The following is a 14,740-nucleotide window of genomic DNA, read 5'->3' on the forward strand; positions in this document are numbered from 1 at the left end:
AACATGTTACTATCTTTTTTTCTTAAATTTGGGGGGGGGTAATTTATTTACTTTTAGAGGACTGAACCCAGGACCTTGTATATGCTAGGCACGTGCTCTACCACTTGAGCTATACCCTCCCCGCAACATGTTACCATCTTTTAATAAACTCTTCAACTATTTTTTAAATGGCTAAATACTAGTCTGTTGGGGAGGTAAATAAACATTTACTAAACATTCTTATTAATGGAAATTTAGGTTTTTGCTGCCTCTACTTTATGCAAGAATTCCCACTGCAAATGATGCGACTGACAAAGGCTTAATTTCCAGAATATATAAACAGCTCAGAAAACTTAATAACAACAACAAAAAAACAAACAACCCAATCCAAAAATGGGCAGAGGACGTGTTAAACAAGCAATTCTCCAATAAAGACATACAAGTGGCCAGTAGGCACATGAAAAAATGCTCAATATCATTAATTATCTGAGAAATGCAAATCAAAACTACAATGAGGTATCACCTCACACCAGTCAGAATGGCCACCATTCAAGTCTACGAATGATAAATGCTGGAGAGGGTGTGGAGAAGAGGGAACCCTCCTACACTGCTGGTGGGAATGTAGTTTGGTGCAGCCACTGTGGAAAACAACATGGAGTGTCCTCAAAAAACTAAAAATAGACTTATCATATGATCCAGCAAACCCACTTTTGGGTATATATCCAGAGGGAACTCTAATTCGAAAAGATACATGCACCCCAATGTTCACAGCAGCACTATTATATACAACAGCCAAGACATGGAAGCAACCTAAATGTCCATCAACAGATAACCAGATAAACAATTTGTGGTATATTTATACAATGAAATACTACTCTGCCATAAAAAGAATAAAATAATGCCATTTGCAGCAACATAGATGGACCTAGAGATCTTCATTCTAAGTGAAGTTAAGCCAGAAAGAGAAAAAAAAATGCCATATATCACTCACAGGTGGAATTTTTAAAAAAGGGGAAAAAAGACAGTATGAACTCATCTGCAAAGCAGAAACAGACTTACATAGTAAACAATTGTATGGTTACCAGGGAAAGAGGGTGGGGAAGGGATAAATTTGGGGGTTTGAGATTTGCAAATGTTGACCACTATATATAAAAGTAGATTAAAAAAAAAAAAACAAGTTTCTTCTGTATAGCACAGGGAACTATATCCAATATCTTGTAATAACCTTTAATGCAAAAGAATATGAAAACAAATATATGTATGTATATGCATAACTGGGACACTGCACTGTACACCCGAAGTCAACACATTGTAACTGATTGTACTTCAATTTAAAAAAATTTTTTTTAAATTTCCAAAGAAAACAGCTTAAATACTTCATTTGTTAAAATAAAGAGACACTGCTGAAGACTTATAATCAGAATGGTCTATATAAACCCTAATCAGAAGATTGTTCAGTTTAACCTAATCGCCTGACCTGATAAAAAGGTAACAGAAAACCGCCCTACTTTACACACCTATCTTGGTCCTCTCAAAACATCTGTGTTTGTCTGCTTGGACTGTTTAATGTCAGGCAGCAATTGCCTCCCTTTATGAAACAGACATTCTCTCTGAATTTCATCTTAAAAATTACTTATCTTCCACCTAGACTTATTTTCCACAATTAGCAGTAAGGGGCAGTCATAGTAACTGTATTTTGCTTTCCATGGATTAATAATAGTGCTTTATTGTAGGGTGCTATCGAAAGTTCCTCAGATCACATTAGCATGAAAACAGCAGTGGACCAAACCCCAGCAGTTCCATGAGTGAGATTAAAACCTTGTATCTCTTTTATGCCCAAGCTAAAGCTATCTATATACCTCTGACCACCTAGACCAAAAGAAGAGCAGGACCCTAAAGTACATCTGTACTCGTGACTTACTTACCAAAGGCACTGAAAAGCTGGTAAAGGTCGCTGGTTTTCCATTCTTTGGGGAACGTCACATGGAGGACATGATCACGTTTAGGCTGCACTACAAGACAAATTTTTGATGAAAGGTTGGCAGCTGAAAAGTGAACAACAGATCAGTGGTTCTCTGATGAAACTAAGCCCAAGTTAACTTGGGGAATTATTATGAAAGCCTCATGATCACCAAATGACCTCTAAAAGTATTCTTGGTACTGGAAGGATGCTGCCACCTGAGCCCAGACCTCACGCTCTGATACTTAAATAGAATCCACAACAATTTGAAACTTAGCAATTCTACACAAAAACATCTCTGTTCATCAAGTCTCTGTGAAAATTACTTAAAGGAGATTTTAAAAAGGCTGCTCTGTTTAAGAAGTTTCACTAAACATTTAACTTTCTCCTTTTAATCTAGTTGTCCACATGTTTATTTGGCTAAAAAAAATAATGCAGTGTCCAAATTAAATGGACTGTAAGTAGAGGCAGTCCTGAGTCACAATCTTATTTTCTAATCCCAGACTCATCACTTAATTGTGCAACTCTGAGCAAGAGACCTAACCACCCCAGCCACTCATAAGTTGGGAATGATGACATTAAGCTTGCAGAATTGTTGTGAGAATGACAGATTTAAACATAAGTCTATAATGGGGTACAACACAGCTTGTCTTCAAACTATCACGCAATGATTATTATTATCAAGTATAAAGTATAGTTCACCTGTTTCTATATGGCATATATTAAGGCAAACAGAGGGAGGTATACCTCAGTGGTAGAGCATGTGCCTAGCATGCACAGAGTCCTGGGTTCAATCCCCAGTATCTCCATTAAAAATAAATAAATAAAAACCTAATTACCTCCTCCCCACAACCAAAAAAAACAAACCCAAAACATAAGGCAAATAAACCAAGGCTAGGAAAACAGCAATGGAAAAGAAGAGTCAAAAGAAGAAGCAACCACCTTCCAAACAGACTGGCTTTCTGAGGTTTTCAACGGAAAAAAAAAAAAATCAACCAACTAAACTTAAACATATACACACTCAAATAACTAGAAAACAGAAAATGTACTGTTATTGACATGGCCAGTACATCTCAAAATCTATTACATAAATATATACTTAAAGGAAATTATGAATTTAGAGTTCTGAGTGAAAATAAAATAATGAAGAGAAGACTTTTTTAAAAAAAAATTCAATTCATGTATAAACTGGAAAATTTAAGTAAAGAGATGAGTTAATCAAGGCCCAAGGGTAACATTAACTTAAGCATACTATTCATATCAACCACAAAATCACTGCCTATTTTTAAGTGAATAAAGCTCATTCTTCAGTAATACTTTTCCTGTTATCCCTTCCAGACCACACACTTAAAAGTGCAGATGCAATAAGAAAATAAAAATTCACTTACAGTCTGGTCCTTCCAAGTTTAGATAGGGGATATCCATGACTCTCATAAGGAATAACCTACAAAAGAAAAGAAAACCGGATAATGGACTAATTTCTACTAAAAAACTGATATAGGCATCTATTAGATCTTTGTGGAGAAGCTTCTTAATTACATTATCCTATTTCTAAGATCATTTTAAAAGGACTTAAGACTATAAATTTTTCTCTAGGGCTAAAAATTTATTATAAACAGAAAAAAAAAACTGGTATCCTCAACATCTACAACAATGCCTGGCACACAGTAGCTACTCAATAAATATTAGCTAAGTGAATGAAATTAATAATCAAAGAGTTGACAGAAAGTCCTCTGCAGAGCTGCCTTGTTAGTCCAGAGAAACTGAGAGAAAACAAGTGTTAGAGAGTGCTAACCATCTTAACGACCTATGAACAACTGTGCCCACAAACTGTAAAGGTAACCCCTATGGCCTGGTGTTTTGCAAGAATGACAGCACAGATGGTTTTTTTGGTTTTTTTGTTTTTAACCAAAATGCAGTCATTGGATGAATACTAATCTTACTGGGTGAATTGCACAATCTTAAATAAGTGATCATCTCAAAAGCTTGTGTCATTACTATCATTTAAAACACATTAAAAGCACAAAGTGAAATAATCCTTGGTGAAAAACAAAACCTATCACACTGATACAAACAATAGCAGTTATTCTATGTGTATCTTCCAGAAATGGATACAAAGGCACTTTTAAAAGAGTACTTTTAAATTACATCTCTCTGTAATGCCATTCAATTTGCTTTTATTTGCAAGATTAGGGACAAAATATCAGGCATTCTGTTGTCTGTAAGATGATTTTAATGAGTTTTATTTAGATAACGACATATTGTGTGTTTCTGGTAGGGACTGCATTATACAGCAAATTAAAAAGGCAATCCAAGTGCCCAACAAGCAATTAGTTTGGCTTCACTGACCTGCAATTAAGGCACATTATTACCAGGCATTCAAAAGCCAGGCAGGGCATGATCTAGTTTACAAATGGAACCAGCAGCATGAATAACACTGTTCTGTTAACGCCAGAAAAAAACGAAGTCATGGTACTCTGTGGTTTGAGAACTTGTTGCCTAGCCTACAATTTAATGAACCAAATCTTATGGCTAAGAAACCAAATTTATTTTTAGTTCACTAATTTAGGCTCAACTGTACTATTCTGGTTCTGGTAACTGGTTTACCAATGTAATCAATACTGCCTGCAAGGCCAGAAGAGAATAAGACATATAAAAGCTCCCAGGACACAATAGGTTCCCGATGAAAGCAGCTGTTACTACTACTGACAACCAGAACCTGAGAAGTTAGAAGGATCAATAGTTTTATACTTCACATAATTTTCAATTTTCCATTTAGTGAATTTAGAGATGGTCCCCAACTTCTAAAAACTCAATCAAAAAAAAACTTCCATCAACAGTTAAAGGAACATATCAAGCACCATAAAAATAACTTAAAATCTGTACCCAAATTTCAACAGAAGAATAAAAGCTGGGGGGAGGGTACAGCTCAAGTGGTAGAGCTCATGCTTAGCATGCATGAGGTCCTGGGTTCAATCCCCAGTACCTCCACTAAAAAAATAATAATGATAACTAAATAAAAATAAACCTAGTTATCTTCCCCCACCCCATCCCCCCAAAAAAGAAGAAAAGCTGAGTGGACAAGATATTCATTGCTATACTGTCAAATATACCAATGATCGAAATTAACCTCCAGGTTCAATAGTACATGGGGGTCAGTAAATTACAGTTCATCATTTCAACAGAATATTAAACAATCAAAATTGACATTAAGACAATTTTTGAAAACTTCAAAACATCAATAAATTGTGATACAATTTCAAGTTTAAAAAAGCACAAAATTTTATACTACTTTTACAGCTTTGTAAAACATTGATATCATTAAAACAAAAATAAAATACCCCCCTACCCCTCCAAAAAAGCCAATGGTTTTGGGAAAATTGAGCTTTGTTTTTCAAAATTCCTTTTACTACTATTTTTTAAACTTAAGAAATAAGGGCTACCAGAACTGAGAGGCCCAGGGGAAATAACGAGACTTTCTCAGAGAAAGTCCAACTGAAAATTCCAGTTGAATCAATCCTGTGTATCCTGTGCGCCATCTCACCTGCCATGGAGGAGAGGAATACAAAGTAAAATCACGAGTTTGGGTCTGTAGTTGCTTTATTGCTTTTTACAATATTGTTTTTCTCCAAAAATCATGTGGCCTCAACAATGAGTTTAGAAAACTTATTGTTCTATAAATACAAACAAGGATGACACTTAAAAAGTAGACTTCCCCAACTATCTCACCATGTAAATATTAAAAAATTTTTTTTTCATAGCTATCTTTTCTCAAACATTATACTGGCTACTTGTTCTCTAACACTTCACTTGGATTTTAAGTAACATCTCTGCTTAAAATAAGTAAAAATTTATTCTCAGCAAAAACACTCAAAAGATTTTAAGTTAGTTAATCCTACACTACTTTGTTTGCTTAAATACTTTAACTAAATAGAAACCCGTTTCAAATGAATTATATTAATAGCACTTCTCACTCATCCCCTAGCCTCCACCTTCATGGCTGGGCTTTAGAGAGAAGTGAGTAGCCCCAAACCCTGGAAGAACACGAGACCCAAGTCTGTGTGTGACTTGGCAGACTGCGCCCCATGCAACTGGGAAACCGATTCTAAAACTGGAGCTGGGCCTCTGTGGAACGGAACCAAAGTAAACTCGCCAAGGGCCTCCCTCCCTCCTTAGGCCAGGCGGTTCGCAAGCCCCTGCTCTGGTAGCATCCCTGCCTTCTGAGGGAAAATTAAAACACTTCACTGTATGCATGCCTCATCCAGCCTGGCTGTCAGAAGGCCTGCGCTGACTCCCTGGGATGATCTGATAAAATTCCTCACGTGTAGATCATCTGACTGGACTTTTCATTTTAACATATGAGGAAAATGTACGAGGCAAGCAGGAATGCTGACAAACACATGAAAGGATGTTCCTTCACTGTGAATTGTATTGAAGAACAATCTCTTCCAGACGGCCTTTCATCTGCAGAGATCAACAAGACACTCAGACCCATGCTTGCATGAAACGTTATTTCTGTTTCAGTAAAGAGTCAAGACGGCTGTAATTCGGTAAAGACCCTCTAGACTGTGTGAGGCTCTTGCCACATTCCTGCAAGCTTTCGATGAAATATTGTTTCAGCATTTATTCTCTGAAGGATGGACTCTAACTCTGGCAAAGACTAAACTTAAAATTCCCACTTCATACAAAGTCCAGTTTTATACCAAGATCCTACCATAATTAACTGCATGGCTCAAGTTCACATTCCAGATGCCATAAAACAAATTTTACCCTTTTTGGTATTTGTCAGTTTTTTAATATTCTACAATTATACTGGTGATGCCGCTGATCTCGGCTTTCAAACATGTCTGGAAAGGTTTAAGGGTAAAGCACAGCCTAGTCCAGGGTCTTCCGCTCAGCAGCCGGGGTCATTTCAGCTCAGCCTCTCAACAGGCTACACAGAACAGGCTGCAGACAATGCCTTTATATCCAAACAAGCCACCCACCTCTGCTGCCCACGTGCTGTGTGGCACTCACGAAAAGCCATCGGCTCACATTCTTTTCCGACCAGGGCGGTATGACACTGTGACCCAGACTGTGTAAGAAGGCTTGGAGTCACAGAAGAATTTCATTTCAGACATAAAACTTCTCCGGAGCCTAGAACTTTGAGCACTTAGTCAAAAGGTGTTTCCCCAGACCAGCAACACTGGCGTCACCTGGGAACTTGTTAGAAAGGCAAATTCCCAGGCTCCAAGAGTGTGTTCAAGGTTCTGCTAATTGCTATTAATGATGACTCAGCTGGATAATAATGCCTTGTATCAATTTCTCTAAAAAAGTATTAACTCTAATAATTTGTTTAAAAAGTAAATCATTTTGGCTTAGAAAAACGCAAAACTATTACAATAAACACCAAGGACTGCCTTGAAATCCAGGAAGCAGTAACATAAGGCTTCTACCACTCCCTAAAACCAGGAGGTCAACCGTGGCAAGCAACTAGGTTCTCTCAAGAGATAAACTGGGGAAAACTATTGCTGACAGCCATTGTTCTCATTGTTAAGAAGAAAGTAAAAAACAATTACTTAACCTACTCTCTTGGCAACTCACTGGCAAAAGTCCAGCCTGTTTCTGTGACTTGGCCACAAGTCAACAATCTAGCATCACAAACTTTAGCCACTAATGCAGCATCTGAGGCTGGCCAACACTGGAAGGAGGAACACACAATGCAAAGAATCAGACGTCTCCAACCTTATCAGAATTCTCCGACCTTCACAACAAGTTTCAGACCCAGAGTTTGGCAACCACAAAACACACTAAGCAGCTCAGAAGAAGTACACTAAGATCGAAGGTTATTCTTTAATGACACAACAGCTTGCCTTGGACTATGGCTTATCTGAACCATTCCCTAGTTGTCCAGTGAATAAAAAACGATTGCAAAACAATGCCAGCATTAACCCATTTTACGCGGCCGTGCGCAAGAAAACCAAAAGGGCAAAGGTGAGATTCAACAAAGCACATGAGAAGTCTCGCAGGTGATTTAGGAAGACTTCGCACAGAGGCTGAAACCTCTGGGAACTCAAAAATCTTTATAGTTCTTTAAAATTCTGCATTACCAAGTCTATGAATAAAGCCAATAAGTCTATTCAGAAATGAAAGGAAATATTTAATGCTTTCCACTGCTGCTAATGGATGGTAGAGAAAGTAAGTGAATCAGTGAGGTGCGTTGGGGGGAGAAGCAATTGGCAGGGGAGTGGGTAAATATAGCTCAGTGGTGGAGTATATGCTTAGCACGCAAAAGGTCTTGGGTTCAATCCCCAGCACCTCCATTAAATAAATAACTTCTTCAAAAAGAAGAAGAAATTGGCCAAAAAACTAGTAATACCCAGTGCAGTGCAGCGGCAGTGCATCTACCTGACAAAAAGCCCAACACACAGGTTGTGTTCTAACTGGACCAGGATATGTCCACCTGACAAACCACTGAAGGGCAGCTCCATGACGCTGATCACTAGTTTTAATGTCTTCTGAAAATCCCTTATTGGAATTTTTTAAGTTATAAAATTACATATTCAGTACAATCTCAAGTAGTAAATGAGGTCCAGTGACCTCTATTAATAAATGAGATAGATAGAGAAAACACACTGGTAGGAAATTCATTAAAATGACAGCTTTTTCTCTTTTTGGCTGGTGGAATTACAAGCGGGTAAATTTGTGACTCAATCAGGAAAAAATACACTATTTTTTTAAAAGGAAAAAGTTCCTGACTGAAATGACAGTCTTTACTACTGCTCGTTCAGCCTCATTTGCTCCTCTGGTGTCTGGAGGACAGGCAGGGAACCACCAGCCCTATCACATAAGGGATAAGGAAGCAGGTTCTTCCACGTCCAGTGGCCACCACGGGAGGAGAGACAGACTCAGACTCAGACCCTCCCACTACAGGCCCTACACTCAAGGCCCCACCTTCTCTCTGCTTCCCTCACACTGGGCTTTTAACCTGAGCTATTTCCAAAGTCTCCACGGGTAACAGTGAGCCTGGAGTCCTCGCAGGAGCCTCTAGGGGACCAATTAGGACTTTAGTCCTGAATCACCTCTGGTGTTTATCAGTGAAGCAAGAACCTGAGATATAAGTAAAGATTCCAGACATGAGGGGGTTTTTCGGTAATGCTCTAAGGTCTGATTAAATTATAGCTCTGAGTGTAGTATGTGTGTGTGTGTGTATGTGTGTTTGTGTGTGTGTGATGGGGCAGACTCTGGATACCAAAAATGATGCCGCCACCTGAGAAGAGCTTTGGGTAGACTGAGGAAGGCAACCAGGAAGAACAGGGAGAGAAGAGAGCCGTGTTGCCAGAGGTCAAAAGCACAACATTCCCATGATTACACTGCAGGAAGAGTTACGACCTGGGCGCCCTGGGCATAGGGCCTTCCAGTCACACCTGCCCCCACTCCCTGCCACAGTGCCATGATCACCAGCAGGAAAACCAGTGAACAGCACTGCTCAGGCTTGGCAGAGATGCTGCGGTGTCTGAATTCAAGAGCTCATTCTATGTAAGGTCAGACTTGTACACACACACAGGCCTGAAGGATCTAGGACTGCTGATGCTCTGGCATGTCTTTATAAAGGGGAACAGTGTTTATTCTGGTCTCTGGCCCAAGACAAAAGGAAAATTGTCAAGCCCCCAAACTTTTCTTCCTTCCTCCCATAGACTCAGTATTTCAGTCGATGGGTAAAAACTTGCATTTGTTCATCTGCTTTCTTCAAGATGACACTTCTCTTCCTAAAAAGCTTCACCTCAGAAAAGAGATTTCGCAGTAAAACAGCACTCCTCTCATCCCATGAAAGCCCAGAACACAGAAATGTCGAGTAAGATCTAATCTCGACACAATCTGAGCAGTGAATTAATTTGTACCTCACCCCCAGTCCCAAGCCTTCTTCCAAAGGAAAACTGAAACCTCTAACGACCGCCAGCTCCACTGCACTTGCAAACGGTCTTGGTATTTCCTTCAGGGCACAGCAGTAAAAGCACTTCATAAGAACCCTGTATGCAAGGGCTCATCATTATACATATTTATGCGCTATAAAAAACTAATTTTATCATCCAGGGTAGGAAGCATGCCGACATCTCTCACAAAATAAGCTCATTTATTTTGCTCACTAAAGCTCTTGTGTGAAATCAGAGGGCGACTGCTGGCTAGAAAGGAGTTACTGTGGCACCAGCTATTTCCATTTCACTTGCGGGGGGCGGGCGGGGGGGGGGGATGCAATTTCCAATCTAGTCACTTGATGTCTTGACAAATAGAGCGTTACCGGACATTTGTCCTGAAGCCAACTCATGTCCTTTCTTAAACAGAGATGTAACGCAAGACACAAGGAGGGGGGAGAGAAAGGAAAAAAGAAAGAAAACCAGCAGCTCATTTCAGCAGTCTCCATCAAATGAACCGTATCAAATTACATCAAATAAAAGTGTTAAGCTAAACATTGTACAAAGGCAACGTCTGCAGGGCCTATAAAACAGCAGATTGTAAAATGTCAGAGGAAACTAGTCCCACACAATCCAATGGTCAAAGTCAACATCTTCTAGAATCACTGCTCAAGCCAAACACTGAGAGAGAAAGAAATCTTTCAAAGATATTAGTGTTGTCTCTTAAGAAACGTGCCCCTAACTGTGGAACTGTCTTGTTTAGAGACTGTTGCTGTGGAGGAAGAATCCATTCTCAGCTAAGGACAGACCTGGGTTACCCCTGACTCTGCCGTTTCTGGGGCCCCCAGAGACGGCCTCAGCTCTCAAACGGGGACATCATTAACTGCCCCTGACGGCTGCTGTCAGAAACTACAGTCCATGCAGGGGAAATACTCGGAACTGTAGAAGATGCTCAGTAGAGAAGATATTTGGGAGCTAGTCTCAATTTCTTAAGCGTACACTGCTAAACTTTGAATCACATCAAATTAACTGGTAAATAGTCTTGGAAATAACTCTTACCTCTGTTCATAGCCAGGGCCAAAGCAAGGCAAGAATGCTGACTTTACTACTAACGTGCCTGTAAGCGGGCTCTGAAAAGATATGTCCACATTCTAATTCCCAGACCCTGCAAACACTGCCTCATTTGGGAAAAGGATCTTAGAAGATGTAACAAGTAATTAGGTTAAGATCTTAAGATGAGGACATTAGCCTGAGCTATCCAGTGGGCCCTCAACACCATCATAACTGTCCTTACAGAAGAGAGGGAGAGGGGGACAGGACACACACAGAAGAGGAGGCGGTAGTGTGACAGTGGAGGCGAGACTGGAGTGATGCAGCCACAAGTCCAGGAATGCTAGCAGTCACCAGAAGCTGGAGAGGCAAGGGGCAAATTCTTCCTCAGAGCCTCTGGAAGGAGCACAGCCCTACCTATACCTTGATTTCAAACTTCTGGCCTCCAGAACTGTGAAAGAATGAATTTCTGTTGTTTTAACCTACCTACTAAACCTGCAGTGATTTGCTAAAGCAATCACAGGAAACTAATATAATACCCTACTATGGAGGAGGGAAGCTGTTTAAATATATATCCAAGGGTTAATTAATTTTTTTAGCTCAGCAATTTACTTGTTTATCAGAATGCTGAACAAGTTATTAAGCCGGAGGGAAATGTACTTTAAAGAGACCAGTGTAAATATAAGGCTGGAACAGACCCGCATGTGGACAGCCCCTAGGGGCCCGCACAGTTTTCAATGCCAAGTAGAGGTGTGACGAGTGGGTACCCTTTAAGGTTTCTTTTAAAAGTAGCCTTTTGATAAAGCCGCAGAAGCAATCTGCCTAGTAAACCTTTTGGCAAACAAGACTGCAAGGCAGAAATTAAATAAGGCAGTATCAGCTTGAGGCAAGCGCCCCCTTCCTTGGAGAAGCCAACAACTAGTTTGGAAACAGGCACTAGTCCCCAGTCTTAAGAAAGCTCACACTGAAGGCTTCAGGATATTTTAACAGGCCCTCCACTCACCTTTATAAACCAGTGTACTGACTTCCAGGGTAATCAAACCAAGCCAACTCTTGGGAGAGCCCCTCTACCCTAGTAATCTGGGGAACCCAAAGTGAAATGAGCATGACTCGCAAAATGAAGGGTTGAGGGATGTGAAGATAAAACACACCTTGCGCACCAGGGAAAAATACACTCTGTAAACTAGGGAGTAATTAGTTTTTAGTCTTTCGGAATCTGGAAGGCTGCTCTAAACACTTATAACAGTGTGATTTTCACCCTTCATGGCACCTGACTCCAAAACTTCCACCCTCTGAAAGAGACTGAAAATAAACCGCACCTCAACTAAAAGGCCTACTCCCTGGACTTTTTAAAATTAAAAAGCAATGTCCACAACAGTCCACAGTCCACTTCTAACTGGTTTAGGATGAGTGATGGCTATGCTCCCCATCCCTGGTTCAAGACCCATTTTCAGTAAAATGTCGGGGACAGAGGACATTACTCCTGTATTCAAGCACCATTAATATAAAATTAAAAGACAGCTACTGCCAAGTTCCAGGAAAGGAGGAGTCCTGTAATCACCATGGCTATTAACTGCCTCCCCAACCTCCTCGTCCTGGCATCACCAGGGGCTCCCGGGGAAAGGGATGTGCACGGCACAGATGCTCCTGGTGGCAGACGAATGGAGGAGGCTGTCCGCTTCCCTCTGCTGCTCACAAATCACACAGCCTCCCTAGCATCTGAAGCTCCATGAACACACACATGCAACCAACGCACAGAGCACACATTTTCTTCTTATTCACACTCCGTCCTCACAGCGAGATCTTTTTAATTAAGATACAGTAACAGTTATGAAGTGTTTTCTTAAGAGGGCTTCTAGGTTGCTGTTCTCTATAAAAAAGGTTTTACTGGCTCCACACACTTCTGCCTCTTTCCTCCTGTCAACACAGAGGGACTGTCACCCAAGGCTCCTAAGCTAAGTACACACTGCCTGCTGTGTTTATCTACCACTGTCCCCGGTACCGGGACAGGAGTTCACGTTCTTTGCTTGGAAGTTCACTGCGGTGAAACATTCACAGCTGCACTCTGCACACCCGCTACACGCCACCAATGCAACTCTGTAGTCTCAGGGCCGCCCTCCAGGGTGGACGTTTACCACCTCCAGTTCACGGATGGGCAGACCTAGCTTCGGAAAGGACAGCTGTCCCACCCCAGTGGCGTGATGAGAACCCAGCTGGCCCACCCCGGGCCTCTGCTCTCTCTCCTGCCCCTGCTGCCCAGCCCGGGAGCCAGCCTCAGTTGAGGATGTGCACAAATTCCCATCTCTGCAGTTCCAGGTTCCCATGCCCAAGAAGTGATCTCAACATAAGACAGCAACACGAGTAGAAAAGAAAAATGCTCCAGGTGTTTGCACGACAGTGACTGTTTTAATAAGATAAAATCTCACTGTGGGGAGAGGGTATAGCTCAGTGGTAGAGCACCTGCTTAGCATGCACAAGGTTCTGGGTTCAATCCCCACTACCTCCATAAAAATAATGAATAAGTAAATAAATTAAACCTAATTACCTCCTCCCCAAAATAAAAAAAAAATTTTTTTTAAATCTCATTGAAGCAATGAGCCACTCAAAAAAAAAAAACAGCTCACAAAAGGACAAACTTATAGAGACAGAAAACATGATGAGAGGTTCCCTGGGGCTTAAGTGAGCGGGGAGTATGGAGTTGTCACCTGACGGTCAAGAAGTTTGTCTGGTGTGAGGAAAGAGCTCTGGAATAGACAGTGGTGACAGCCGCACAACACTGTGCATGTAGTTAATGCCACTGAATTGTACACCTAAAAATGGTTAAAACAACAAATTGTATGCTACATATATTGTACCATAATTTTTAAAACTTCTTAATGTCATATACCCAAAACCTGAATTGTACACTCTAAAGGGGTGAATGGTAAGGTATATGAATTTATATCCCAATACAGCTGTTAAAAAAAATAAAAAGAAACCGCTTCCAATGGGTCACTCAGTAAATGCTATTTCTTTACTTTCCTCTCCCAGTAAAAATTTACAATTGAAAATGCTACACAGCCCAAAGACTGAGAAATAACCCCTCGCCTCCAGGGGGAAAACAACAAGCAAGAAAAGACAGCACATGCGTATCTTCTGCCTGAACGTCACTTAGTTACAAGCACGCTTTTTGCTCCCTGCCCTCTCTTTTCTAATCAAGGCTTATAACTGAATACAAAGCCCTACTTATAGGGGGTGCACAGTACAAAAGGTACAATTATATGGTATTTTCTATAAAAACAAAAAGCTCTCCGTTTGCTCCTGGCATCTGGTCAGAGAAGCATGTCCTCAAAGCATAAATGTTCCCACAGCAGGGACACACGGACGGACTGAGGCCCATGACGTGCCAGGCACTGCACACGTGACAGCCACTCTCCCACATCACCCTCATGGCAACCCTGCGAAATGGGCACCAATGTTCTGGGCCACAGATGAGGAAGCTGAGGTACGAAGTGGGTTAACTTGTCCAAGATGGCACAGGTATAAGGACTGGGGCTGGGGTTCAAATCCAGACACCTGATCCCAGAGACCACAACTGCTCTGTATTAGAGAAATTAATCTGATGATGTTAAAATGTTAAATGCAAATAGGAGCCAATTATGTGGAGAACTGTGACACTTGTGCCAAGGACTTACCAACAGTACAAACTATGTTGTAACTCCTGCTTATGTTGGCAAGTTGGAAGTCACTTGAAGGGGGTGGATTACTGTAACACTTAAAACAATGGACTTAATTGACACCCAAGATGAACAGTATCTCAGTAAAGACACACTCCATCCATTGCCTGGGATGCTACAAACCAATAGCAAACACCGGGAAC

The 14,740-nt window shown here is 40.8% G+C and overlaps 1 protein-coding gene across 4 annotated transcripts in view; it reads right to left on the minus strand.

Moving 5' to 3' along the window:
* Positions 1-14,740, minus strand: part of PARN (poly(A)-specific ribonuclease) — a 148,212-nt gene that overhangs the window by 92,511 nt on the left and 40,961 nt on the right. For all 4 annotated transcript variants that reach the window (XM_015245958.3, XM_072942655.1, XM_006212074.4 and 1 more), the window contains 2 exons: positions 3,328-3,383; positions 1,905-1,991 (listed from right to left, as the gene is read on the minus strand). In XM_015245958.3, the coding sequence (XP_015101444.2) occupies positions 1,905-1,991; positions 3,328-3,383 (143 nt within the window). The remainder of the gene's footprint in view (positions 1-1,904; positions 1,992-3,327; positions 3,384-14,740) is intronic.

This window comes from Vicugna pacos, chromosome 18 (assembly GCF_048564905.1).
Source record: "Vicugna pacos chromosome 18, VicPac4, whole genome shotgun sequence".
Taxonomy (NCBI): Eukaryota; Metazoa; Chordata; class Mammalia; order Artiodactyla; family Camelidae; genus Vicugna; species Vicugna pacos.